Source organism: Leucopleurus acutus, assembly GCF_964270905.1.
Source record: "Leucopleurus acutus genome assembly, chromosome: 4".
Lineage (NCBI taxonomy): Eukaryota > Metazoa > Chordata > Mammalia > Artiodactyla > Delphinidae > Leucopleurus > Leucopleurus acutus.
The window spans coordinates 134,102,528-134,127,790 of NC_139146.1; the positions used below are offsets into that span (position 1 = coordinate 134,102,528).

General features: G+C 39.4%; 1 protein-coding gene across 3 annotated transcripts in view; it reads right to left on the reverse strand.

Annotated features, from left to right (window-relative positions):
- Positions 1 to 25,263, reverse strand: part of GAB1 (GRB2 associated binding protein 1) — a 127,326-nt gene that overhangs the window by 11,775 nt on the left and 90,288 nt on the right. For 2 of the 3 annotated variants that reach the window (XM_082837835.1, XM_082837834.1), the window contains exons 3-8: positions 19,873 to 20,098; positions 14,173 to 14,774; positions 12,649 to 12,734; positions 12,154 to 12,457; positions 2,467 to 2,560; positions 632 to 755 (exon numbers count right to left, since the gene is read on the reverse strand). In XM_082837835.1, coding sequence (XP_082693961.1) covers positions 632 to 755; positions 2,467 to 2,560; positions 12,154 to 12,457; positions 12,649 to 12,734; positions 14,173 to 14,774; positions 19,873 to 20,098 — 1,436 coding nt within the window. Of the gene's footprint in view, positions 1 to 631; positions 756 to 2,466; positions 2,561 to 4,292; positions 4,383 to 12,153; positions 12,458 to 12,648; positions 12,735 to 14,172; positions 14,775 to 19,872; positions 20,099 to 25,263 lie in introns of all 3 variants that reach the window. The other variant, XM_082837836.1, reaches the window with a different exon arrangement.

The following is a 25,263-nucleotide window of genomic DNA, read 5'->3' on the forward strand; positions in this document are numbered from 1 at the left end:
AACCACTGCACCACCAGGGAAGCCCAAATTTTGTGATTTTTAACTAACTTGTATCTGCTTTATAGATATTAATATTACACTTTGACCCTTTATTGGTTTTAGACTTGATGATGCTGTTTTTCAAAAGCATTTTTATATAAAGTTTTTTTTTTAAATTTTTAAAATTTATTTTATTTTTGGCTGCGTTGGGTCTTCATTGCTGCGTGCGGGCTTTCTCTAGTTGCGGGGTGAGCTGGGGGTACTCTTTGTTGTGGTGCACGGGCTTCTGATTGCAGTGGCTTCTCTTGTTGCAGAGCACGGGCTCTAGGCGCGTGGGCTTCAGCAGTTGTGGCACACGGGCTCTAGAGCGCAGGCTCAGTAGTTGTGGCGCATGGGCTCAGTTGCTCCGCACATGTAGGATCTTCCCGGACCAGGGCTCAAACCTGTGTCCCCTGCATTGGCAGGCGGATTCTTAACCACTGCGCCACCCAGGGAAGCCCCCAAAAGCATTTTTAAAAAATTGTCTTTTATCCTTTTTCCTTAAGTAAAGAAAGATGGAAGGGTAAGGTGTATGGACTGGAAGAAAGGTCTAGTGTGAATGATTCAGAAGGGCTGCTCAGGAAGAGAGACGTTAAGAGAAGATTCTACTTACTGAGTCTTCACTGGACAGGTTTGGGTTCATGGGAACATAATTCTCTTCACTGTCATGTGAGTCGCTGCTTGAAGTCGTGCTGTGCACTGAATCCGGCCGGGGAGACATGGGAAACCTGGAGGAGCTGATTACAGAGATGACCATCACAAACACACACCCTGACCAAAATTTCTCAATTCGCTTTGAAAGTAAAAATGAGTGATAGTATACATTCTTCCAGAAACATTTATGCTCACAATCATTTATTGTACGCATTTATTATTGTACAATTTATCACACACATTCAAATGCACAACTAATATTTATAGCTATTTGTAAAGGGATATTTTCTTTTTGAAAAAATTTTTGATTTTTTTACACAATTCTGAAAGGTTACTTTCCATTTACGGTTATTACAAAATATTGGCTCTATTCCCCGTGTTGTACAATATATCCTTGAGCCTATGTTACACCCAAGATGAGCTCCCACTTATCTCGTAGTGGGAGGTAGTTTGTACCTCCCACTTCCCCACCCTATTTCCAGCACCCCCCCACCCCGCCACTGGTAACCACTAGCTTGTTCTCTATGTCTTCAAGTCTGCTTCTGTAAAGGGATATCTCTGAGCATCAAAGTACCTTCTGCAGGATAAAGAAGATGTGGCACATATATACAATGGAATATTACTCAGCCATAAAAAGAAACGAAATTGAGTTATTTGTAGTGAGGTGGATGGACCTAGAGTCTGTCATACAGAGTGAAGTAAGTCAGAAAGAGAAAGACAAATACTGCATGCTAACACATATATATGGAATCTACAAAAAAAAAAAAGTCATGAAGAACCTAGGGGCAAGACAGGAATAAAGACACAGACCTACTAGAGCATGGACTTGAGGACACGGGGAGGGGGAAGGGTAAGCTGGGACGCAGTGAGAGAGTGGCATGGACATATATACACTACCAAACGTAAAACAGATAGCTAGTGGGAAGCAGCCGCATAGCACAGGGAGATCAGCTCAGTGGTTTGTGACCACGTAGAGGGGTGGGATAGGGAGGGTGGGAGGGAGACGCAAGAGGGAGGAGATATGGGGATATATGTATAACTGATTCACTTTGTTATAAAGCAGAAACTAACACACCATTGTAAAGCAATTATACTGCAATAAAGATGTTTAAAAGAAACCAACAACAAAGTACCTTCTGCAGAACAACGAAAAAAGTATTGCTAGTGATGTGGAGGATAAGTAGAAAGACACAGATATAAAAAGGAAGATTTAAGAATTACTATTTAAAAAAACATATATATATACACATACACACACACACACACATATATTCACACACGTACACATTCAACACAGGTTTGTAACTACAAACATTCTTTTCATTTCCACATATACATTTAAATGAATCTCCATTAAATAATCCCTACAAGAAACTACCGTATTTTCCAGAGCAGTAGTTCTCAGAAATTTCTAGCCTCATGAACCTTTCACACTCTTAAAATTTATTGAGAACCCCAAGGAACTTTGGTTAATATGGGTGATATCTACTGATATTTACCACCTTACCTATAATAGAAAAAAATTTAAAAAGACAAGTGTACACAAATACATACACTATTAGCTGTCACAACGATATCGTCCAATATTATGCCACCTCTGGAAAACTCCAGTGTACACTCATGAGAGAAGGAGAGTGGAAAAGCAAATGACATCTTAGTATATTCATGAAAATAGTTTTGACTTCACAGAACCCCAAAAAGGGAGGCTCCCCAGACCATCCTTTGGGAACCACTGTTCTAGTTACTCTCCATTATAATGCACAATCAAGCTAAGTATTTTAAACAAAGACTTACTCTCGAGCAAAACTCCTAGTGATGGGAGATCTTACTGGGGCTTGTAATTCTTCCCATTCTGGCAAAGGTTTTATTTCTAAAGGTGCTGGCTTGACTGAAACAAAAGAGAAAAAAAAAGAGACTTTAGCATACAGAATTTGGAAAACAAAACAAGACCCTCTTTCTACATCTCTATTTATACATTATAGCCACTGTATGCCTAGGACCAGCTTAGTTTCACACATGAAAAGAAGCACACTGATGTTTTGTGATTTTTCCAAGGTCACACAGCTAAAAAATTAGTGGCAAAAGCTAAATCAGATAATGTTTCCTGATTGTTGACTGAAAGTCTAAATAAAACTCTATTATTACAACATGTTGCTTCTTAAGTAAATATTTTATGAATATAAACAATGAGAACAAGAAAGAGTAATGTGACCCAATTCCTTCATAGTTACTTGATTTACACTTTTCATTATTTCCTTATTTTATTTTTTTCACTAATTTTATCCTCAAACACGGACATTTAATTTTCTATGTAAAAACAGTCCTCGTCATCAACATTGAAGCATCATTTATACAACTATACATACAAAATGATGTTTAGGAAGCAATAAACAAAAAACTTCGCTAAAACCAAACACTGACAAAAAGAATTAATAACCAAATCTTTTAAATTAATTCAGGCCCAGTCTGGAACCAAATAAAACAAAGCAATAATTATATCTTTATACTCAAACTCTGCTCTGAGAAAAGGCCACAATTTAACAACTGTCTCAAATTTTTAGCTTAATTCAACCAACAACATCCTTTAACAAATTAAGTAAAAATAAATGCTAATGTTCCTATTAGCTTTATTTATAAGTTGTCTTTTCTTATTTACCCTATGATTGCAGTGGACAATTACTCTGCCAGTATATATTCCACAGAGCTCTTCGCCCTTAAAGTAAGACTCAGTTTTCAGAAATTCATGACATGAGCAAAAGAACTTCAACAATATTATTTGTTAATATTCATTATATTTTAGGATACTATTTAAACATATTAGGTAAATATTTTAGTTACACGTCATCCTGCCACTCTAAAGAAAAAGTCTTCGTTTTTTCCAGGCATCCCTCCTCTAGTCTTTGTGCATATATGTGTACATTGAATCAACCAAGTTACAATTACCTTCCAACTATAAAATAGGTAGTCATTTTAAAGGATTATGTAGATTCTCTGGGGTTTATGCCGAAGTATTTTTGGCAACTCAAATACAAAAAAATTCAATGAGATTTTCTGAAGGCTGCGTTGATTTAAGTTTGAGTTAAAATAATTTTGCTCACCTATACACTTAAAATGGACATGTACAGAATGCTGTGCTCACTTGCAAGTATTTCTTTAACTCTGATGTTTTCACTTTTTTTAAAACACAGAGGCTAAGAGCTGCTTAGCTGTCAAATTCTAAGTAATGGCATAAAATAATGAATCCATGGAAATGATTATATATTGTCTCAGAACAGAATATACACATTATACATAAATACAGGAGACAACTGGAACTCACAAGCATCTCACAAGCTTAAAGAAAACACTCTATTGATGTCTAAAAGGTTAAAAGAATAATGCAAAAGGAAAAGACTGAATATCATATATTATCAAATATTTAACATGCTGCTGTTAATGGCATAACAAATATACTCGCTGTATATTATGGGAAGCATTCACTTTAGAAATTACGCGCTGGGAAGTTTTATTTACAACAAAATAGTATTTAAGGCTCTTCTCCTTTACTTTTAAAGGAAACAACATCACAGAATACATAAATTCCCAACACCCCATCCAGCATGCGGTGCTAAAGTACATACCCTTTCTTCTTGTAGCAAAGTCACCTATGGTTTGTGAATCAGTTCGCTCTAAACCATGGGGTTTGGGTCTTAAAATTTTAGGACTTTGACCTAATTGGTAAAAAGAAGACTCTCTTAATATAATGTTATTTTTTTAATTGGAAAAAAAATGGATTCTGTAAAAAAGCAACAGAGCCCTGAGCAGACATGTTACATCTCAAAAGCATAAACAAAAGTTTGTTTGTGGAGACTATTTCAGTCTGGCTATGCATATCATTCATGCTCAATACCATGGGAACGCCGAAGCTGCATGCAACAACGTAATAAGCAAACTGTTATAAAAGATGGTAGGGTTTTAGTGGCATAACTTCTTGGTTAGTTGTTACCTTTATTTGGAGGAAGAGAGGAAAAACATGTGTCATGTTAGTTACTCTTCTAACATGCCTTAGAAAACTGGATCCAATAAAAAATTATAAAACCTCTCAGTCAGATCGCAAGTACATCTTTCCTTTGAAGTCTGGTGTCTCATACGAAAGTACCAAGGCCTACTTTCTTAACTTGATGGAGGTGTTTTAAAAACCTTAATCTGACGACTCCTTCACCACCTGAAAGCGCCCTTCTAGAGACGTTCTATTGATACAATGTCAGCTACTCCAAAGTCAAAACCAAGACCAGCATTTCTTTTCCCTGAACACTCAGTGGTTGCCCCCGTGACACCATTTTGCAAGGATTAGATGTCTAGATTCTGGAACTGCTGACTGTCTAGCTTTAATTTGAGAATTGGAAAGTATAAATTCAGTTGCCATCTTTTTTTTTTTTTTTCGTTTAATCTCTGTTATGTACTAGTACTGCTGAAAAGCCTTATGAAAAGTACAGGTTTAATACCCAGCAGCTGGCCTCATACTTTTTCCCACTGGAAGCCTGGATGCCAGAGTAGCAATATCATTTCAATCAGGAATTTAAACTACTTCATTCTCAATGGCACCAAATTCTCTTTTTTCTTGGCATGTACAAAACTGAGTTGACATCTATTAGATGGAAAATAATATTAGAGTTCGCTGATTTAATGCTGATCTCTAGCACCTTATTGACCAAAATCTACAAGTTCTGGAAAATGTGAGTTTCTAGCTTATAAAACATGAAAATTTCCTAACTCTCTCAAGTACGCTCAAGGGTACTCCTTGGCACTCTTCACAGAAAGATACCGTATTAAGTGAATTTTTTAATAGTGCATTTATAAAATTTCCATGTATTTTCTACTCCATGCAAAACTTAAGCCTGAGTTTAGGACAAACGCCTCAAGGTGAAAATGTTGCCCTGAATTGAACCCAGTCGCTCAGGCATTTTGGTAGCTTCATTTCTTTGTTATTTTTACTGCCTGGCTCAATTTGACATTTATGTTCCAGACAGAAATGAAAGTGATACTCAAATGATGGCTCAGTATTACTTATGAGGAGAGAAAGGAAAAAAAGTCCAAGGTGTATGTACTTCTCCTCTGCTGCCTAGAGGCAAATACTGGAATGCTTCTCTAATTACTTAAGTGCCACAATAAAGGGTATGAGATAAGACTAAAGCAGAGGCAGCAAATGAACCAACTCCGGGGATACACTGATTCTCAAATTCTAGGAGTCAACAGTGTTAAATAACTCACTTGAGCCTCAGCTTTTAAATCCAAGACAGTTACAAGGAGGCTTTAGCTAGATTAGGTTTGAACAAAGAAAGCGACATGACGCATTTCTTTAGCAAAGAGCACCCCATTGTGCTTTAACCCTCAGGGGTTAAAACAATCTCACCGGGGCTGTCAATCTCTGGATCATGTGATCTGCTCCCTCATTAGGAGCACAACTTGGTAAATCTTAACCTCTGGTTCAGATCTCCCCTAAGATCCTTATTGGCATACCTACAAAGTCACCCCACATGGAGGTTCTGTAGGCTTTCACACTGCATGTTCGAAATGGAATTTATCTTCTGGGACCCACCACACCTGCTTTGTTTCCTCTGTCTGCAGTTGCCATAGCAGATCTCTTAAGAGTTACTCTAGATTCCACGTTCTCTCTGATTTCCCTTTATCAATTTTACTTTCTATTTATAATGGCAATCGTTTGTTTTCATTTATCCAAGAAAATTAAAGAATCTAAGTCTGAAGTCCTGGCTTCCTTTTTTTAATGTGCACTGCACTTACCTGGTTTGTTTTTCTGAAAGTGAACTCACACTGTATGGATAAATGACCTCCACTTACACTCCAAGTGGCCTCCAAACTTGTAAAAATCACTCACTCTAGGTCCCCAAGTGGAGGCAGCTATTTCGAGTCAGGACAGGGACTTTTGTTATGCCTTCCTGTCTGATCATCTCTAAAGCAAGGCGTCAAGAACCCTAGGTTTGGAACACCGGGCAAAGCACTCTTTAAAGAAGATGCTGAAAAAAAGTGTGATTTTATAACAGTTTGCATTAAAAAATACCATTTTTCCCCTATGGTATCCTTAAATCTTAGAATGAGCTTTCTAGGGGCCGACCTGATTATGTTACTTGCCTACATAAAACCCTTTAATGGTGTTCTCAGAATAAAGCCCAAACTCATTAGCATGGATTATAAAACCCCCAGGAGCTGGCACCTGCCAGGCATTTGGCATTCCTTCCTGCATTCATACTGTCCTCCCTCCCACCCAAGACTCTGAGCCAGTCCCCTCTTTTTAAAGGATCTGGGTATGCTGTTTATTCTGATAGAAGATCCTCTATCATCATTTCATTGCCACTCACCCTCTGAGATTCTCCTCAGAGGAGACAGCCTGCAGGGCCAAGAGCTAACCTCAACCACAAGCCCCCATCTGTGCTAATTATGATAATGTGTTTACTTTTCCACTTTCCCACTAAATGGGAGCTTCTTTAGAGAAGCCACCTGTCCTTCCTTGGGTTTCCAGACCCCAGACCTATCAGAGGGTACATCCTATAACTGGGAGGCCCTTCAATCTGTTTTGATGAACTGCTGTTCTCTTAAAGCTTAATCTGATGGTGGTGTTTAATCTGATCAATGTCATAACTTTGTGTTTGCCTTTGAAGGAAAAAAAGAAAAAAAGCAACTGAATGTTGTTTCAAAAGTTGATCATTCCAGATGTGGTCAAGGCAGTCATACGGGGTCATGCTTCAAAGAAGCAGATGCAGTCCTTTTTGAAAAGTCCATACACGATTATTATTTTAATAGGTACTGCTTACATAAATTCAACTCAAAGTGGAAAATTTATTTTCTCTATCATTATAGGTCTAACTTAGTCTAAATTATTCACTTATCTGAAGTTTCACAGATGATGCTACTATTTCCAGTAGGCATCTCAGAAATCAAGAAAGAAGAAAAATAATTCACAACATTATTATCCTCTGCTAATTCCAAGGAGTAATCAAGGTAGCACACTGAAAAACTTTTACACTTGTTTGAATAGTCTCATTGTATAAAGGGGACTATAATAATGATAATTATATTGGAAGGTCAGGAGTATTTGGGTAAAAAAACCCGCACGTAGAGGCTGTGCTGTAAAAATGCACTCTGTACTCATTTCCTTTAAACTGTAACCACCAACCCAAAAATCTGACTTGAGAGTCAAACTTTAATACTTGTTTATTAAAATCTAGCTATATTGACTGGTATCATTTATCCATCTTCCAAACATTTATTATAGTATAAAAGTAGTTTTTCAAAAGCATGTTAATTTTATTTTATTTTATTTTTTTGCGGTACGCGGGCCTCTCACTATTGTGGCCTCTCCCATTGCGGAGCACAGGCTCCGGACGCGCAAGCTCAGCGGCCATGGCTCACGGGCCCAGCCGCTCCGCAGCATGTGGGATCTTCCCGGACCGGGGCATGAACCCGTGGTCCCCTGCATCGGCAGGCGGACTCTCAACCACTGCGCCACCAGGGAAGTCCAAAAGCATGTTAATTTTTAATCGCTTTCAAAAAACTTCTTTAGAAGCTGTCTTGAGCAAATATTTATAGCAAAGATACCAAAAAGATCCACCTAGGGAAGCTCCTCGACTGGTCTTCTGGATCCTTCCTACAGCAAAGTGAAGATCCAGCAGGACCTGAAGATATTTTAACCACATGAACATACGAAAACACCAGAAGTAACCTCGCACTGCTTTTTTAAAACCAATACAATAACTAATGGTCAGATCTACTGCAGAAAGCCATGAATGGACAAAGCCAAACAAAACAAAATATAAAGACAGTATATCTGAGGCTTGAACAGCTGCTATATCACGTTAGAAAGAGAGTGAATGGGCCCAGTTAAATGCACAGATGAAATCTGGTAGATTTATGCAAGGACTTACTTTAAGAGAAATCACAATATCTTATAGAAATGTTCCAAACTTTACAAAGTTGCTTTTCCATTAAAATATAAAAGTTTCAGTTGAAGTAATCAAAACAGAATTTGTCCTGCATTTCCAATGACTCATCTGCTTTCCTAATATTTAACACAGTACATGTAAATTATGATTTTCTCCTCTGTTAATATACACAAGATACGGTTCAGGACAAATACTATTGTGACAGAAATAGTATGGGTGAAAATATAGCTACCACAGTTGGGTGATTGGGTAAAGTGTCCATGAAAATACATTGAATGTAAGTGTTTAAAACATGCACGTATTTCTGCAGCTTCAATTACTCAGAAGTATTTGAAAAACTCATGCGTACTACTAACTACAGCAGCTGACATCTATAATTGGGGGTATAAACAAGACTAGAATGTCACTCATTTATTGTAGACCCTTCCCAAGAAGGCGATCACAGAAACCAGTTATACTGGGTGTTGAGTTAGTTATATTGAGTTTTAGAACTAATCAAGCCATATTTTATAGAATAAGGTTTGCTTATTATGAGGTTTAGTTAATAAGAGACTCATGTATCTGATGTCACAAAATTTGAAATGAAAACAGACTCATCAGATGCTAGCACCATGAGAAGAATTTCAGGACGAAATAAGACATCTGTTTTACGGTTTAAGTTTTTATGGATAAACTTTGCTCCAAGATCTGAATTTGGGTTTTAAAATGTTTTTCTCGAATAGCTATAACTTTCTAAAGTGACTTGACAAAGTTTGCCTTGCAATATTAGATACTTTCTCATGCCTTCTCTTGTATCATTTATTTTAAAAAGTAGAGGAATAAGAAAAGCAACCCACCCCCTTTTTTTTTTTATAACTAAGACTTTAAGTAACTTCTTTACTGTTTTGCTAAACCTATTATTCTCCTTGAATTTGCCAAAAACTATGTGGAAATTTTATTCTGGGTGCTTTTTCAGTTCATTTTGTATCTAAGCAATGATACCAAATCAGTAATCTGGCCCATGAGCTCAAGATTGTCTTTCAATAGCTCAGTTAATTTTTTAAAGACTAAACAGAATCTCCAAAAGTAACCAAGGAACCTACTTTGTTCTGTTCTACAGTAGGGTCACCATTGGTTGGTTTAGAGGACTAGGACAGTCTCTCATGTACTAGAATATATAGTACTTTCACTATATATTTACATAGGGAGGTTCAATTACACATATATGCAATATATATGATGTATAATACACATGCCATTTTATTATGCTGCCTACGTAAAATAACATATACTAAAATATGGGGGTACGTGAACTCTGTCAGACCTAGATGATACTAAAAGCATTTCATTACGATCCTAAAACTTTCCAACATGTAAATAGGGACCTTTTCTGATTCTGCATTGCGCTTACCACGTGAAACCATTAACTGTGAAATATACTGGGAATTTTCAAACTGTGTTAAGCAGATCCTGAAGGGAGGAAGGAGAGGCAGGGGAGCAAAGCCGCAAGGACTCAGAGCTCCATGCATCACCTACAGCACACCATGACCATATTTATGTGGGGACCTCAAGATATAAAACGGTTACGTTTGGTGTCAAAAACTAGCGATCTGCTGCCAACATGCGCTAATTACAGGAAAAGGAGAGAACCAGTTTCGCATTAAAATGAGGCTTTCGATGTTTCACGGACTTCCTGACACTTGTATCTTAATCCTTCCATGCTCTGTGGGCTCAATTATAAACCTATACATGTCCAAACATACTTTTGTGTGTTGTATGCAAAGAAGAAAATGACGAGGGATGTCTAAATAGATTTAAAAACAAATGAGGACCAAGAGAAACAAAAGGAAAAGTTATCACCTAAAAAGCCTGGGATGCTCACACTGTTTCTAAAATAGCCAGCCCTGATCATGGCTCTGCTGCTGGGGCCTCTGGGGTGACCGGGGGTGCGACCATCCTTCCAGCTGTCCGAGCAAAGGAGAGCCCTTGACCCAACAGCAACCAGCACGTGGGCTCGCCTGCAATCTACAATCTGTCTTGTGGCCTGATGTGGACAGACAAACGAGACCAATCAAACTTTCGCTGAGCGATCTGGAGTGAGTCAATAATGAACAAGGCAATTAGCAGCAGGTGTGGAAGCTGCGAGGGCCCATAAAAAGGAGGCACGGGGCGGAATCGAGGCCACGCAGGGGCATCAGAGGCCAAAGCTCTCTGACAGCAGAAAGCCGTGAAGTAGAGGATGCAGCGTAAAAGAAAACAGGAAAGAAGGAAAGAATGTGAGGGAGAGCAAAGCAGGATCAAAGAGTTTCCAGAGGACAGAAATGCAGGGAGAGCAGGACAAAGTGACAGCCTCCCAGGAGTGTCTCAGTTGCCGTTAACGTTCTCTTTTCATTTACTTTCTTAAAAGCAAAACAAAACACAACTCATTTTCTTAAGATACTCTGAGTCTCAGTCTCTGTCCCCCACACCGGGAACTTAATTAGAATGACTATTAATGATCCAAGCCCAGGTTAATGAGAAATTGACACAAACATTACATGCTTTTTAAAAACAGCTACACAGAGCATACGAGACTCTTCAAATGTGCTGAATTCTCCAGAAATTGTGCCACGCATCTCACAGCCGATACACTAACTTACTTGGTTGTCGAGATTCAATCACACTTGCAGCCTGCAGCAACACAGCTGGCTGGCTGGGGTTTAACCACTTGAACCCAAATTTCAAAAACTTGGGTACATATTACCAGATTGGCTGAAAAGTTTCTTTTACACTGAGTTCTTAACCAACCATGCCACCTTAGAATTTAATGTTACTTATGAAGGCCAGTATGAAAGAATAGACTAGAAGCATTTGTTTACACCCCAGCAAAGGCAGAATCATTTTTAAAAAGTTGTTATATGCACAGAATGCAAAGAGTATACAAGCAACCTTACTGTTCTGAAAGAATCATGGCAAGTGCACTAATAATCTCAAGTCTGATTTGATATTAAATACTCTGGAGGAGAGGTTACAAAAGACCAGCCAAAGACCATATCTAGCTTGTAAAAGTCTGTGGTACGGTCTGCAATGTTTTGTTTTGTTTTTTTAAATAATTCAACTAGCTGGTAGAACTTAAAAATCAAAAGAAAATACATATAAAAAACCCCCAATTTTTGACTTCTTTTGATAATCAGAAGATTTTCCTCTAGGGGGCCCATGTTAGCTTCACAAGTCCACAAAGGATTGTAGCCAGGCAGTACTTAGTGACTCCATTTGGCCGGGCCAAGGGCATTCCAGTCTCTCCTAATTATCTCCTGTTGCTTGCCAATCCTTGTGAATAGTTTAGTTTGTAACCTCTGCTCCAGAGATAGGAGTCTTAAAAAAATCTCACCTGGGCATCAACATATGACATAATAATTATTAATCTATACACAGCACTACTACTTTACTTAAACAAGCTGGTAACTTAGGTAATATGAAATACTTCTGAATTTCTAGTCCCGATTCTGTTTTGGATTTAACGACAGTTAAATGCAGATCTCAACTGGCAACCCCCGGCCCTTTTACCATGCCACGCTCTCCTTACCTTTTCTGTCTGGCTTGAGGTTCCGATCCACGGGGGGTGGTTCACAGTCTGCAACAGGAACTGGCCTTCTAGGAGGGGTCTTCGGGCTGGACCTGAAGCCCATATGAGCGGGAGGAGGCACTTGCATTCCAAATGAAGAAAAATCAAATGTCCCCGGAGTCATTGGCACATAATTTGCTTCCTGAATTGGTTCCGTGAAACTGCTGGAATGTTGTCGTGGAGGAGAGTTGGGATTCATGGGGACATAATTTTCATCCAGTTCTTCGCTTGATACACTCCCCACTGTCAATACATTTTTGATTTTCTAAAACACACATACATTTCTTTTAATAAAGAAGAACTACTGTCAAACAGGAAAACACAATTGTAAGTTATGCCTATTCACGTGGATCTGAAGGGACTTTTATTTCAGGATCTCGTTTAGTCTCAGGGTCCTAAGTGCGAAGGTTTTGACAATGAAATACACTTGATGATGCCAAGGTCAATTATACTTACAAAGTGGTTGTGGAAGCCTTCGAGTGAACTAGATCTATCAGTTGGAAATGTTCGTGGAATATCATAGCAGTCTTGAGAACTAGCATCTAAAACAGAGAATAAACTATCAATATTTCTCCCCATCTTTGCCAGTCCCCTGAGTAATCAGGAATGACCTTCTCTCTCTCTCTCTTTTCATATATGCATGCATGCACACACACAGATCTTAAAAAGGATGCTCACAGAATAACATCTTGAATTGAAACATTAAGCCACTAGAAAATGCAGACATTTATTCGTATGCTAACCAGTACCAGTATTTTTTTTTTTTTTTTTGCGGTACACAGGCCTCTCACTGCTGTGGCCTCTCCCGTTGCGGAGCACAGGCTCCGGACGCGCAGGCTCAGCGGCCATGGCTCACGGGCCCAGCCGCTCCGCGGCATGCGGGATCCTCCCGGACCGGGGCACGAACCCGTGTCCCCTACATCGGCAGGCGGACGCTCAACCACTGCGCCACCAGGGAAGCCCCAGTACCAGTATTTGATTATGACAGTGAGATGGGTTATTTAAAGATGGAGAAAAGAAATACTTCTGTTTTCTTATCTTTTGCACCCTTGGGTATAACTTATATCTCACTAACTTATAACCACCTCAACATACATTACAGCCATTTCGAGAAAGAAGTTAGAAATTGGTGTTGAATGGCTAAATAAGTATTGACATAAGTACCATCCACAAGGCATCAAATGTTTAACTTCTTCAGAACAGCTGGATAACTCTACCACAAAATCCAGAAGTGTCAGATGTAGTTTTTAGGGTGGGTGCCTTTTAAACTTGGGCTTTTTATTTTCAGGACTTTAGGACCCTCAGAGGCTAACCCAGACTCAATTTTTCTCCTCTCAAAGTCTATAACTTTTGGCAGGCTCTAGGAAGATGGTACAGGAGTCAGTGAAGTGGCTAAGGGGTAAGGGGAGAGAAGATTCAGAGCTTTAAAAATAAATAAAATCAAACAAACAAAAAGCAGAATGACCTGATTGCAACTGAATATCACCTGGTAGACATAACGTAAAAACCGTTGATCTGGGAAGGAAGGAAACAGAGCCCAACAGATGTGACACAGAAGCGGCCGTAATAGGACACAAATACGGGAAACGGTATGACTGGGAAAGGCTTTGCGGCTGGTCCATTTCCTGTGCCTCTTCCCCATCGGGTCTGCTCACCCAGGATGTAGAGGAAGTGAGAGAGAGTGGTGCACGCTCCCTGAGGCAGGGAAGTATTACTAAGGCCATACTTCTTAGGGATGAAAATCTCCTCGTCTTTCTCCCTTCCACCACAACATGTACCCAGGCACACGCTGCCTGCACAAACACACTTCCTGGGATCTACTGAGGCTCTGACAGCTTTGCTACCCGAGTGGGTAACTGCAGCGCTGAAGAAAAAAGGGACTGCCATTTAATGTCACGCTAAGCGTCCAAGAACAAATACTCAGAAAAAGAGATTTTCTATCATTAACCTCTAAGCCAGGAAAAGCCAACTGGAGCTGACCTTTTCGCAATTTGTTCAAATCCACAGTGGAAATGGTATTACTACGGGACGGTGGCACCCCTGCTGTCGGGATACAGTAACTACTGTCAGTGTCAGAGGCTGTGCGTGTGATGCTACACGTGTCCACAGGAGATCGGTCATGAGCCGGATGCGGTTTCGGTGGCCGAGGTGGAGGAATATCTGGAATAGTGTCTAGCTTTGACGTCTGCCCCAAGGTTCCTTCTGGAAATGTTCGTGGAATCTGATAAGTATTACCAGGTGTTGGAGGAATGTCATAACTAATAGATACATGCCTCATTTGAGGCTCTACACTCGAGGTCCCGGATGGGGTATTAAAAACATAGAGCTCTCCGTCGGCTTCGGTACTTGAAGGAGACACCTTTGGTAAGACGTCATGGGAGTGACTTCTGGGCAGGTTATAAAGGCTGGAGTCTACGGAAATGGATGCAGCCCGAGATGGTGGAGAGTCATACATCATCTGCTGCTGGAAAAAGCCATTCACTCCATGTTTGCTCTGGGAGGAAGCAGGATTTTTATGAGAAGGGACGTTATCATTGCAGTCTGTCTCCGAAGGGGTGGATTTTGCAGAATCAGCATGCGTTCTAAATAAAAATTGTTAATGACAGAAAACACGGTGAAGACCGAAGACTACATTTTAATAAATATATTTCTAGCTTAGCAATCAAACGCCATGGTTTTTTCATTCAAGTTTTTGGTGTGTGTGACCCATCTGATTGAAAGCGCGAATGTTCCTGAGTTTTTATGATTATACACCAGATAACAAAACCGCCACCACAAAACCAAAAGCATTCTCCCTAATCTCGTTCTGCACCTGTCCACACCCCCCAACTCCACCTAGTAAGTCCACACGTAAAACCACAATCCCTGAAGCACTGTAATTAGAAAGGTACAAAACTTGGAGGAAGATAAATGATTAAGGCACAAGACACCAGGAAAAGCACTTCCTCTGAAAAGCATGCAAAAACCTCGTGCCAACAGTTTATCAAGGTGATCCACTGCTCTTTAGCCCACCTGTGGCAACTCTGTTGTTCTGATAAATGAAAAATCTAATGATTACCTGGTATTGAATAAATTCAATGTGATCTACAAGGAGGTGGCAACTTGATAGGTTTTGTGTATCTTCTTTTCTATTTATTTTCTTTAACAAATATTTAGCCAATACTATGAAAAGAATCAAAATACAAAGCAAGGAGTTAGCCAACTCCAAACAATAATTCACCTTGAGAAATCTCATTAGAGTGTATTTTATGCTTTGGGTACATTTTTGATCTCTGTATTTTGTGGTATCACGAAATTTGGGAATAAGTCAAAATGAAGCTACCAATACCCGAACGCTGGTCCTCCCTTAAGGCTAAACAAGATAGCTTAACTACCTATGTGTGTTGTCCAAAGTCCTGTAGGAATTTAAACTCAATATTTAAAACAAATAACTTGTGATAGTTTTTTTTTTAAGGGCACATCTCTCTGATTTCTTGGTAACATCTGGCGCTGTGTATTGCATTTATTCACTGAAACTCTCCCCCGCGAGTATCCGAGGACCTTTATTGCAATATCCTGACTTTCCTTCTTCCTCACTGATTATGCCCTTGTTTCATTGACTGCCTCTTTCTTCCTGTCTCTCCAACCTGGAAATGGCCAACAGAAATCAGTCCTCTAAGTCTTTACAGCACACACCATTAAAAACTCCTCCTTTCCCGTTAACTTCCCCTTCTACTGAATGCTGACAACTGCTATCTTCTCACCAAACTCCGAGTCCTGTATTTACAAACGGTTCAAACGTATTGCTACTTGGTTATCCCAGTGTTCCCTTGCTCATGTGTACCAAACTAAACTCAACTTACTTCTCACATTGGTGGTCCTTTCTGACTTGCCATGAAATGTCTTTATCCCAGATTCTCTAAACTCAAAATCGAATCAACTTTGATTCATTCTCTTTGATCACCACCATCACTTGGGCACAAAGTGCTTCTTTCTAGCCAAGCGCCCATTCCCCCACTCTGTTCCCACTGTTACCACCCCAAGTTCAGGTCCGTATCTCTGCTGAGATCTACACCACGGACCCCTCCCTCAGCAAACTTCTTTCCTCTAGTTTCTCCCTCTCCCAATCTATCATACCATCCATAGGACCAGGACTGCTAGAAGATCAATATTTCCAAAACGTGGTTTTCAGGTCACTCACCTATTCAGAGAAAGTCCCTTTAAGGGTTCCTACAGGCTGTAGGAACTACAAAAAAGCCTGCAAACAACTCCCCTGGGCACTGAGGCTACTCCTCCCATGAGGCATCTCACCCTCCCTCTCAAAAACACTTGCACTGACCTTTCTAGGAATTTCTAACACATATTCTAAAATTTGTACTTGATTTAATTCAAACGTGAAGTTAAGAAGAAGCTAGAAGTACAATGAGTACTAAGTTCCCTGTCTTTGACTAGCTTAGAGTGTAGTGGAGAATACATAAAATTATCAAGCTATTTCCAATTCTGTGATACTGGGCTGGCCAAAAGGTTCGTTCCGTTTTTTCCGTAAGATGGTTCTAGTAGCACTTAGTTGTCTTTAACTTCGTTTGAAACAGTTTTGCTAGATTGTATGTGACAGCTGTCATATCAGCGTGCGTTTAAAAAAAAAAAGACTTATCAAAATTGGTGAACTTTTCTGTAGCCATTTTAATATTGAAAATGGAAGGAAAAAGCAACATTTTCAGCATATTATGCTTTATTATTTCAAGAAAGGTAAAAATGCAACTGAAACACAAAGAAAGATTTGTGTAGTGTATGGAGAAGGTGCTATGACTGATCGAATATGTCGAAAGTGGTTTGCGAAGTTTTGTGCTGGAGATTTCTCACTGGGCTATGCTCCACAGTCAGGTAGACCAGCTGAAGTTGAGAGCGATCAAATCGAGACATTAACTGAGAACAATCAACGTTATACCACGTGGGAGATAGCTGACGTACTCAAAATATCCAAATCAAGCGTTGAAAATCATTTGCACCAGCTTGGTTATGTTTTAATCGCTTTGAGGTCTGGATTCCACATAAATTAAGTGTAGAAAACCTTCTTGACCTATTTCCACATGCGATTCTCTACTTAAACGTAATGAATACGTTCCGTTTTTAAAACAAATTGTGACGGGTGATGAAAAGTGTATACTGTACAATAATGTGAAACGGTAGAGAGCGTGGGGCAAGCGAAATGAACCACCACCAAGCACACCAAAGGCCAGTATTCATGCAAAGAGGGTGATGTTGTGTATATGGTGGGATTGGAAGGAAGTCCTCTGTTATGAGCTCCTTCCGGAAAACCACACGATTAATTCCAACAAGTACTACTCCCAATTAGACCAACTGAAAGCAGCACTTGATGAAAAGCGTCCAGAATTAGTCAACAGAAAACGTATCATCTTCCATCAGGATAACGCAAGACCGCATGTTTCTTTGATGACCAGGCAAAAACTGTTACAGCTTGGCTGGGAAGTTCTGACTCATCCGCCGTGTTCACCAGACATTGCACCTTTGGATTTCCATTTATTTCGGTGTTTACAAAATTCTCTTAATGGAAAAAATTTCAATTCCCTGGAAGACTGTAAAAGGCACCTGGAATAGTTCTTTGCTCAAAAAGATAAAAAGTTTTGGGAAGATGGAATTATGAAGTTGCCTGAAAAATGGCAGAAGACAGTGGAACAAAAGGGTGAATATGTTGTTCAATAAAGCTCTTGGTAAAAATGAAAGATGTGTCTTTTATTTTTACTTAAAAAACTGAAGGCACTTTTTGGCCAACCCAATAAAACAGAGACATGGAGGTACAACCAGGATTCTCTGAAAACCCTGAGAGGCATTTAATCCAGCCTGGGAGTTTAGTGGAATGCCTCCTTAGAGGAGCAGATGTCTGAGCTGAGTGTTGCAGGATGAACGGGAGCTTGCAAGGCAATGCTCACATCTTACCTTCATCTATAAGCGCTTCATGCTTGCATGTTTTGATTCCTTCACAAGCTTTACTTTTAAACTCTGAAGGTGACTGAATCTAAGGGGGCTTTATCTTATGTACTTAAGTTTGTACCTTCATAGCACCTAGCGAAACAGTGGGCCCTCAGCGAGTACCTCACAAATATTTGCTATTTAACTGTCACTTTTGCAAAATACAGATACAAAATATATCTGAGTAATGATTTTGAGCATAATTTCTACTACAATAGGAAAGTTATGATACCATTGAGATCAATGAAAGACACTATATAAAAAGAAAGTGTACTGAAAACTGTCACTTAGCTGTTGGCTTTTGAAAAGCTGAGATGGAAAAATAATTGTGGAGCTCCCTAAAATAAAATCTTAGTTATTAGTAGCATATGCAACAACGTTGCGAGTGTATAATTTTAAATTCTCACAGCAAACAAGCAAAAATCAAGTTAGAATTTGATATTAACCAGTGTTGATTTATAATTTTTCCTCCTTTTTTTTTTTTTTAACTTTTACAGGTAAAATCCCATTACAACAAATATATAGAAACTCACCTTTGGAAGATTTGTGAGCTATTTCCACTATCTCAGGGAATGGTTCACAGAAACTAATTTGTGGATCTTAACAAATTCTATATAAAAATTTTTGAACAAGGGTTTTGTATGATCCTTTAGCCCAGTAACAGTCACTTTTGACATGAAAAAATCCTTTTTTTCATAAAAATAATGCTTGAATCTAATATCCCTGTTTAAAAAAAATCTTTTATATTTCAATGCAATTCACCTCCCTCCTTAATATTGCAAATTAAGATAATAAATATACCCAATATCACTAGTTGTCACATAGCTATTAACGGTATGACAGCCCTTGTGATCATCAAGTTCTGGCTCAGTTCTCACCGTTACCTCCAGTCTTCCAATGATTCAACATCAAATGAGAAGAATGATTAAATTAAAATATCTCATAGCTTAGAAGAAAAGAGGGGTATGGGAGCAGAGATCAAGATGACAGGGAAATCAAGGATTCGGGAAAGTTTTATGATATCTTTGGTCAAGTACCGAAATCCATATACTTCATTCTACTTAAAAATCTGCAAAGTCAAGGCCTGTGGTAAGCGCTGCTTCACTGCTAGGTGTGAAGATTTGAAAGTGTCAAAGTTTTTCGCAATATATTTGATTTCATCAAATTTCACTAACCTCTGGTGTGTGTATTCCATAGCATTTGCTATAGTGGGATTTTACCTGTATGATTAATTTCTCACACAGATCCAAAGCAACCACAACACACTCACTGCAATGGGATCGTTTTGCTTTCAAAATCTTCTAGCAGTAGGTATTCCTCTCCTTCTTCAGAAACAAAAGATGACCCTTGGCTGGTTTACAATCACATAAGAAATGGAGCAAGATCACCATTTATATATAAATCAGTGAAATCTGTTAAGCAAGTAACACTGTGAACCTGTAACAAGGACTAAGACACAGGAGACAGATTTCCAAAGGAGCCGTGAAGGCGCAAGCGTTCTTTGCCAAAAATGATAGACAGTGTGCTTCTCCAATAAAATCTCCTGAATATCGGAAATCGTTCGCGGAGGAACATCAACCTGAATTATAAGCCTAAAAGATGAGCTTCTACAGATGGTTACTTTTAAGCCTTCAAATCAGGCTTTAAAAAGTTTAAAGGTAAGATGCCTAAGGGTATGCACGTACACGCACAGAGACACAGGTGACTTACCTGGTGGGTTCGGGCTTCTTGCTCTGACAGTTGATTAGCAAGAGGTAGTCTTGAGGATCCTCCTGGATGCCAAGGGTTTCCAGGTGTGGTGGAAGGCTAATGAGCTGATATGGAGGAGGTGGAGCGGCAGAGGAGGCATCCACCTGGGTGGATGGTGGTGCTGTATTTATCGCCAGTGGTAAATCAGCCGGTGCTTGTAAGGAGCTGCCAGGTGGCTTCACAGGATCTGCAACACCCAAGTGTGACCGTCACTGTCCATCCCATTTTTTAAAACATCTTCACTGGAGTATAATTGCTTTACAATGGTGTGTTAGTTTCTGCTGTATAACAAAGTGAATCAGCTAGACGTATACATGTATCCTCCCTCTTGCGTCTCCCTCCCACCCTCCCTATCCCACAGATAGCTAGTGGGAAGCAGCCGCATAGCACAGGGAGATCAGCTCGGTGCTTTGTGACCAGCTACTCGGAAGTTTGGAGATAAATCGTTTAAACACACGGAAACAGGATAAACCAGGACAGTGTCAGTTAAAATACGTGCTACCTAAATGGCAACGCTAACACAGAAAATTACTGGTTCTCGTTAAAGAGATCTGAAGGGTAGGGTTCTTTCTTCCAGAGGCTCTAAAAAAGCCATGGCGGTCCACCGGTTAGGACTTGGCGCTTTCACTGCCAGGGCCCAGGTCCCATACCTGGTGGGGGAACTAAGATCCCGCAAGCCTCAGGGTACGCAAAAAAAAAAAGCCTTGGTTAACGTTGCCTTGAACACTCTTTGGTTTTGAGGTTACTGGGAATGGAGATGTTAGCACAAGCACCAGCAGACTTTTATTTCATGATAATAAAGCACTTTCTACGCCAAGCCAACCTTCCAAGGAGACCCATTTTATTATGTGGTATCTACAGGCCCATGGTGCTGTGTGTACCAGGGCCAGCTCTTTACCCCATGTTTATCTTGCTGTTCACTCTTTTCTTTCTATTTCTTAGCCACCGACTAGGGAGAAATATGTCTAACTCCAGGATTCACATTTAAGGAAAGAGCTTTTCTTTAAGGCATCACCTCTTCCCTCCGCTCATAGCCTCATTTGCCGTTATCGGATTTCTGTAGTATTTTAATGCAAAAGGGGTCAGCAGGTAAAGAAGTCATTTATTAAGCACTTAACTCCATTCTGAGAAGACATATGAACATAGCTAAATTGTGTAGAATGAAGTAGCCTAGAAAGTAGCCTAGAAATAAAATCTCACCGACACAACCAAGGAAAAGTTTGAGGGCCCAAAGGAAAAATTGTTAGTCTGGTTAGGAATACGGGGCTATAAATCCAGAAAAAAAGGTAAATGCTCATATTCGAATAAACCAATCTGTTTATTGTCTGTTTATATTAGAACAGAAAAGGCTGGGTTGAAACTGAGATTTTTCACAACAAAACAGTATCTAACGATGCTAAAAAGTGGTAAGAAGACTTAATATGTTCTACAGAATAGAATAACAGGCAGGTCATTTGGTCTGTCAATTCCCCAGGGAAGAGCGAAAGGTCTGCTCTCTCTTCTCTAGATTCTACAGAGTAAGTCCATGTGCTTTTGATGAGGTCTTTATGTATTCAACATTAACATCCACATATGCACTACAGCCAAGTTTATGTAGCTTATTTCAAAGCTCTTCTTCCTAGGCAGAGAAGCTCATATCCTAATGGTAAAGCTTGAATGATAACACGTGAGTATGGCTATCTTTAATTAGTTTATCTTTAATTGTGGGTCCCCAAAGCAAACCAAAAGGATCAGAACTCCTGGGGCAGATGCTCAAAAACACTCCATTCACCCAACAGAAACTCACTTATTAGCACTTTCTCTATACCAGGTTGGAAGAGGTGAAAGCAATCCCCAATCTGCAAGACCCCTTCACCTGCACGTGCAGTTTGGAATTTGCTCTTCCAGAAATCTCTGTGAGCCCTGCTAGATGCTAACTGAGTATGAAGATTTCTTTCTGTTGGAGACTTCGGCCTGGGTTAAGGAGAACTTGAGCTAATTTCTAATGTTCTATCTTTGCTATGCTGCACGCAATGTCAAGTCTTCACACAAGCTCATCTAACAAAAGCTAACACTTTATGACAGAAATTAATTCATTCTTTCTTATTTATGAAAGGCCAGAACAGACGATGGTGAGAAAAGAATAAATTAATTTTTCGACATTTATACAAGATAATGGCGTAATTTCGCAGGAACTCATAAGTACCTCATCATGTCTAATTGATGCTGGTTATAAATAGTGTTTATAACATACCCTATGAAATGTTTTACTGTTTTGATTTTGAAACAAATATAAACAGATGTATTTAAGGGGATTTGAAATGCCCTAGATTAATCAGTGACTCAGAGTAAATCCTTGTGGAGTGTTAAACTTCAGAGAACTATGAAAAATATTTACCCTTTAAAGACCTTAAGCAAAATATATACAACATTGAGAAGAAAAAACAATCAGAGGAATCAGAAAGTAGTTGCTGTATTCTATGTAGCCTACAGGGTGTATTCACAAGTATATTTTATATACTTCTTTCTTCTACCACAGAGATATGGAAAAATTGTATAATCCAGTTCAATGTTTAGTTCTGACCAAACAAAATCAAACTAAACACTGGAAAAACTTTACCGTATAAAATAGTATGAATTCTAGTTTTCCACTGTAACTCCTAAAATAACTTTTCCAGGCAGTTGTTTTGTTTTGTTTTTTTCAAGTCATTGTTTTTATAGATACACTTTTCCTTCAATATTTTTTCTAAACTGGATGGCTATATACTAAACGAACTGAGTGATTCATCTTAAGTGGGGAAAAAAGTCACCCAGCCAAGCAATCACTTTTGTTTGGCCTTGTTTTATTAACACAATGGGACTATCTCATTTTTAACCTTCCATTTCTGCCACCTGTGAATGATAAAAGTGTTTTACTCTTTTATAGCTGCAAGAGCCTCTCCATTTTCTGACAAAAGGACTGGGATTCAAAGGTTCCTTTTTAAGCAAAAAAATCTTGTTCACAATATGGGAAGACTTATGTATGCTTCTCGGAGGCAAGAACTAGAGAGAAACCTCCATTATGTTCACTAGCAAGCTCATGGAAGAAAAGACCTTCAAATAGCTGTGAACAGCAAGCCCAACCGTTCCAAACAACATGGCACACAAGACTTTAAAAGGTAAGGGGACACTGCTTTCCCACCTTGGGCTCAGATAATGCACCATCTTCAAAGTTTGAGTGTTTGGGATGATTTTACTCATGGTAATTTGACTATATCCTCAACTCTGTGTATTTTAATGCCAGCATGGCATGGTATCTAAATATTCTTTAACATAAAACTTCTAGCCAAAGTTAACCAACTGGGCTGAAAGAAACTTCTCTTCAACCTTAGAAAGACATGGGATAAGCCCCCATTCTACCCTGCAAGTAGTTGAGCAGACCATGTTTATTGCTTTCTGCCTCACTTGGGTTTCTGACTTACTGTTCTTTCTAAGTAATGGTGGTATCAAGTTTCTGAGAACCAAACATCAGCATAGGGTGTGCTTCTGTGTGTAAAATTATTTCCTGTCTCTTAATTCAGACGGCATGAAGAGGATAATTGGCATCCACTAAAGGCCTGATAAGCTACTGCAGCAAACTCTGAATTTAATTTTACTTAGAAAGCTAGTAAGTACTGCAAAGGAAAGGCTTAACGGGTTTTCAGGGAAGAGGAATAGATTGTTCTGTGAGGGGAGCCACAAATAATAGATGGGTTCACACGATCCCTATCTCAATGCACAGTTTTATCCCATTTGGAAGCATAACGCTCTGGAGTTAGTGTCCCTCATACAAGCTGGGGTGCCCAGCCAATGCCTTGAAATATTCAAAATAATATTTTTTAACTCAAATGGTACACGTGCTTAAGCCCAGGGAAGCAATCTTACTCTTCATTATGGGTAAGGTAGACTATTTCAAAGTTGATGTGATAAGACCCTCTGATTTTGTAACTACTGACATACCCTGCCTGAGCATGTGGTAATAAAACTGTGGTATTGCTCACTTCCTGTCCGGAGACCAGATGAGATCCTTTCCTCCCAAGATGGGCTACATTTGTTGACAGAACATTTGTTTGTTGCTATTGCAAAAGTTTTCCCTTTATGTTCACAATTAAAGGTAAATAGGTCAAGGTTGCTCTATATCTACTGATTCCTGATTTACCAGGTCTGTTGTAGATTTTTTTTTTTTCTGTAAAGAGAAGCATTTCAAATAGATTTATGTGATTTATATCTAATTAACCTAGAAAATAAGAGTTCACAAAGAGTAGGCATTACTATTAATGCTAAAATGGCCATCTTCTACTTCCCCAGTGGTCCAGTGGCTAAAACTCCCCCTTTGGGACTTCCCTGCTGGCGCAGTGGTTAAGAATCCACCTGCCAATGCAGGGTACACGGGTTCAATCCCTGGTCTGGGAAGATCTCAACATGCCGTGGAGCAACTAAGCCTGTGTGCCACAACTACTGAGCCTGCTTTCTAGAGCCCATGAGCCACAACTACTGAAGCTCGTGCACTCTAGGGCCCACGTGCCTCAACTACTGAGCGTGCGTGCTGCAACTACTAAAGCCTGCGCGCCTAATGCCCGTGCTCTGCAAAGGAGAAGCCTGCACGCCACAAGGAAGAGTAGCCCCCACTCGCCACAGCTAGAGAAAGCCAGCGTGCAGCAACAAAGACCCAACACAGCCAAAAAAAAAAAAAAAGTTAAAAAAGAAAAAAAAAAAAGACTTAGCCTTCCAATGCAGGAGGTGCCAGTTTGATTCCTGGTCAGGGAACTAATAAGATCCCACATGCTGTGCGGTGTGGCCAAAAAATAAAAAATAAAATAAAGTAAAAAGAGGAATTAAAAAAAATGGCCGTCTTCTCACTTCTGAACATACCCTTCTTTACGGAAGAACATTTTATAAGGGTAAATCTATCAAATGGATACAAACAAGAAAGGGCGGTAGTCACAATTTTCACTGAAGCAACCTGAAATGTCTTCAAATTATTTAATCAAAAATCGAAGACCTTTCATCAGAGTCCAATCTTCTTATCTGTCATGACCATCTATCTCCTTAATAGAATGTGAAAACATTCTTGGAGACTTTTAAAACAAACCCTTAGTGCTGACAAATGATTTAATTTTTATCCAGAGGTGTCATGGCATCTTGGCAGAATTACTTGTTGGGTATTTGAGAAATCTAGGTGCCTGGGCCTCACTCAGGAGACTCAATGAATCAAGATCTCAGGGGCAGTAGCTTGAAAATGTGTGATAAAAGAAGACAAAACAGAACAGACTCTGGTTGGACTGGTCCTCAGGAAAATGCAAAGTAAGACCACAATGAGATACACACTCACTAGAATGGCTAAAATTAATGACC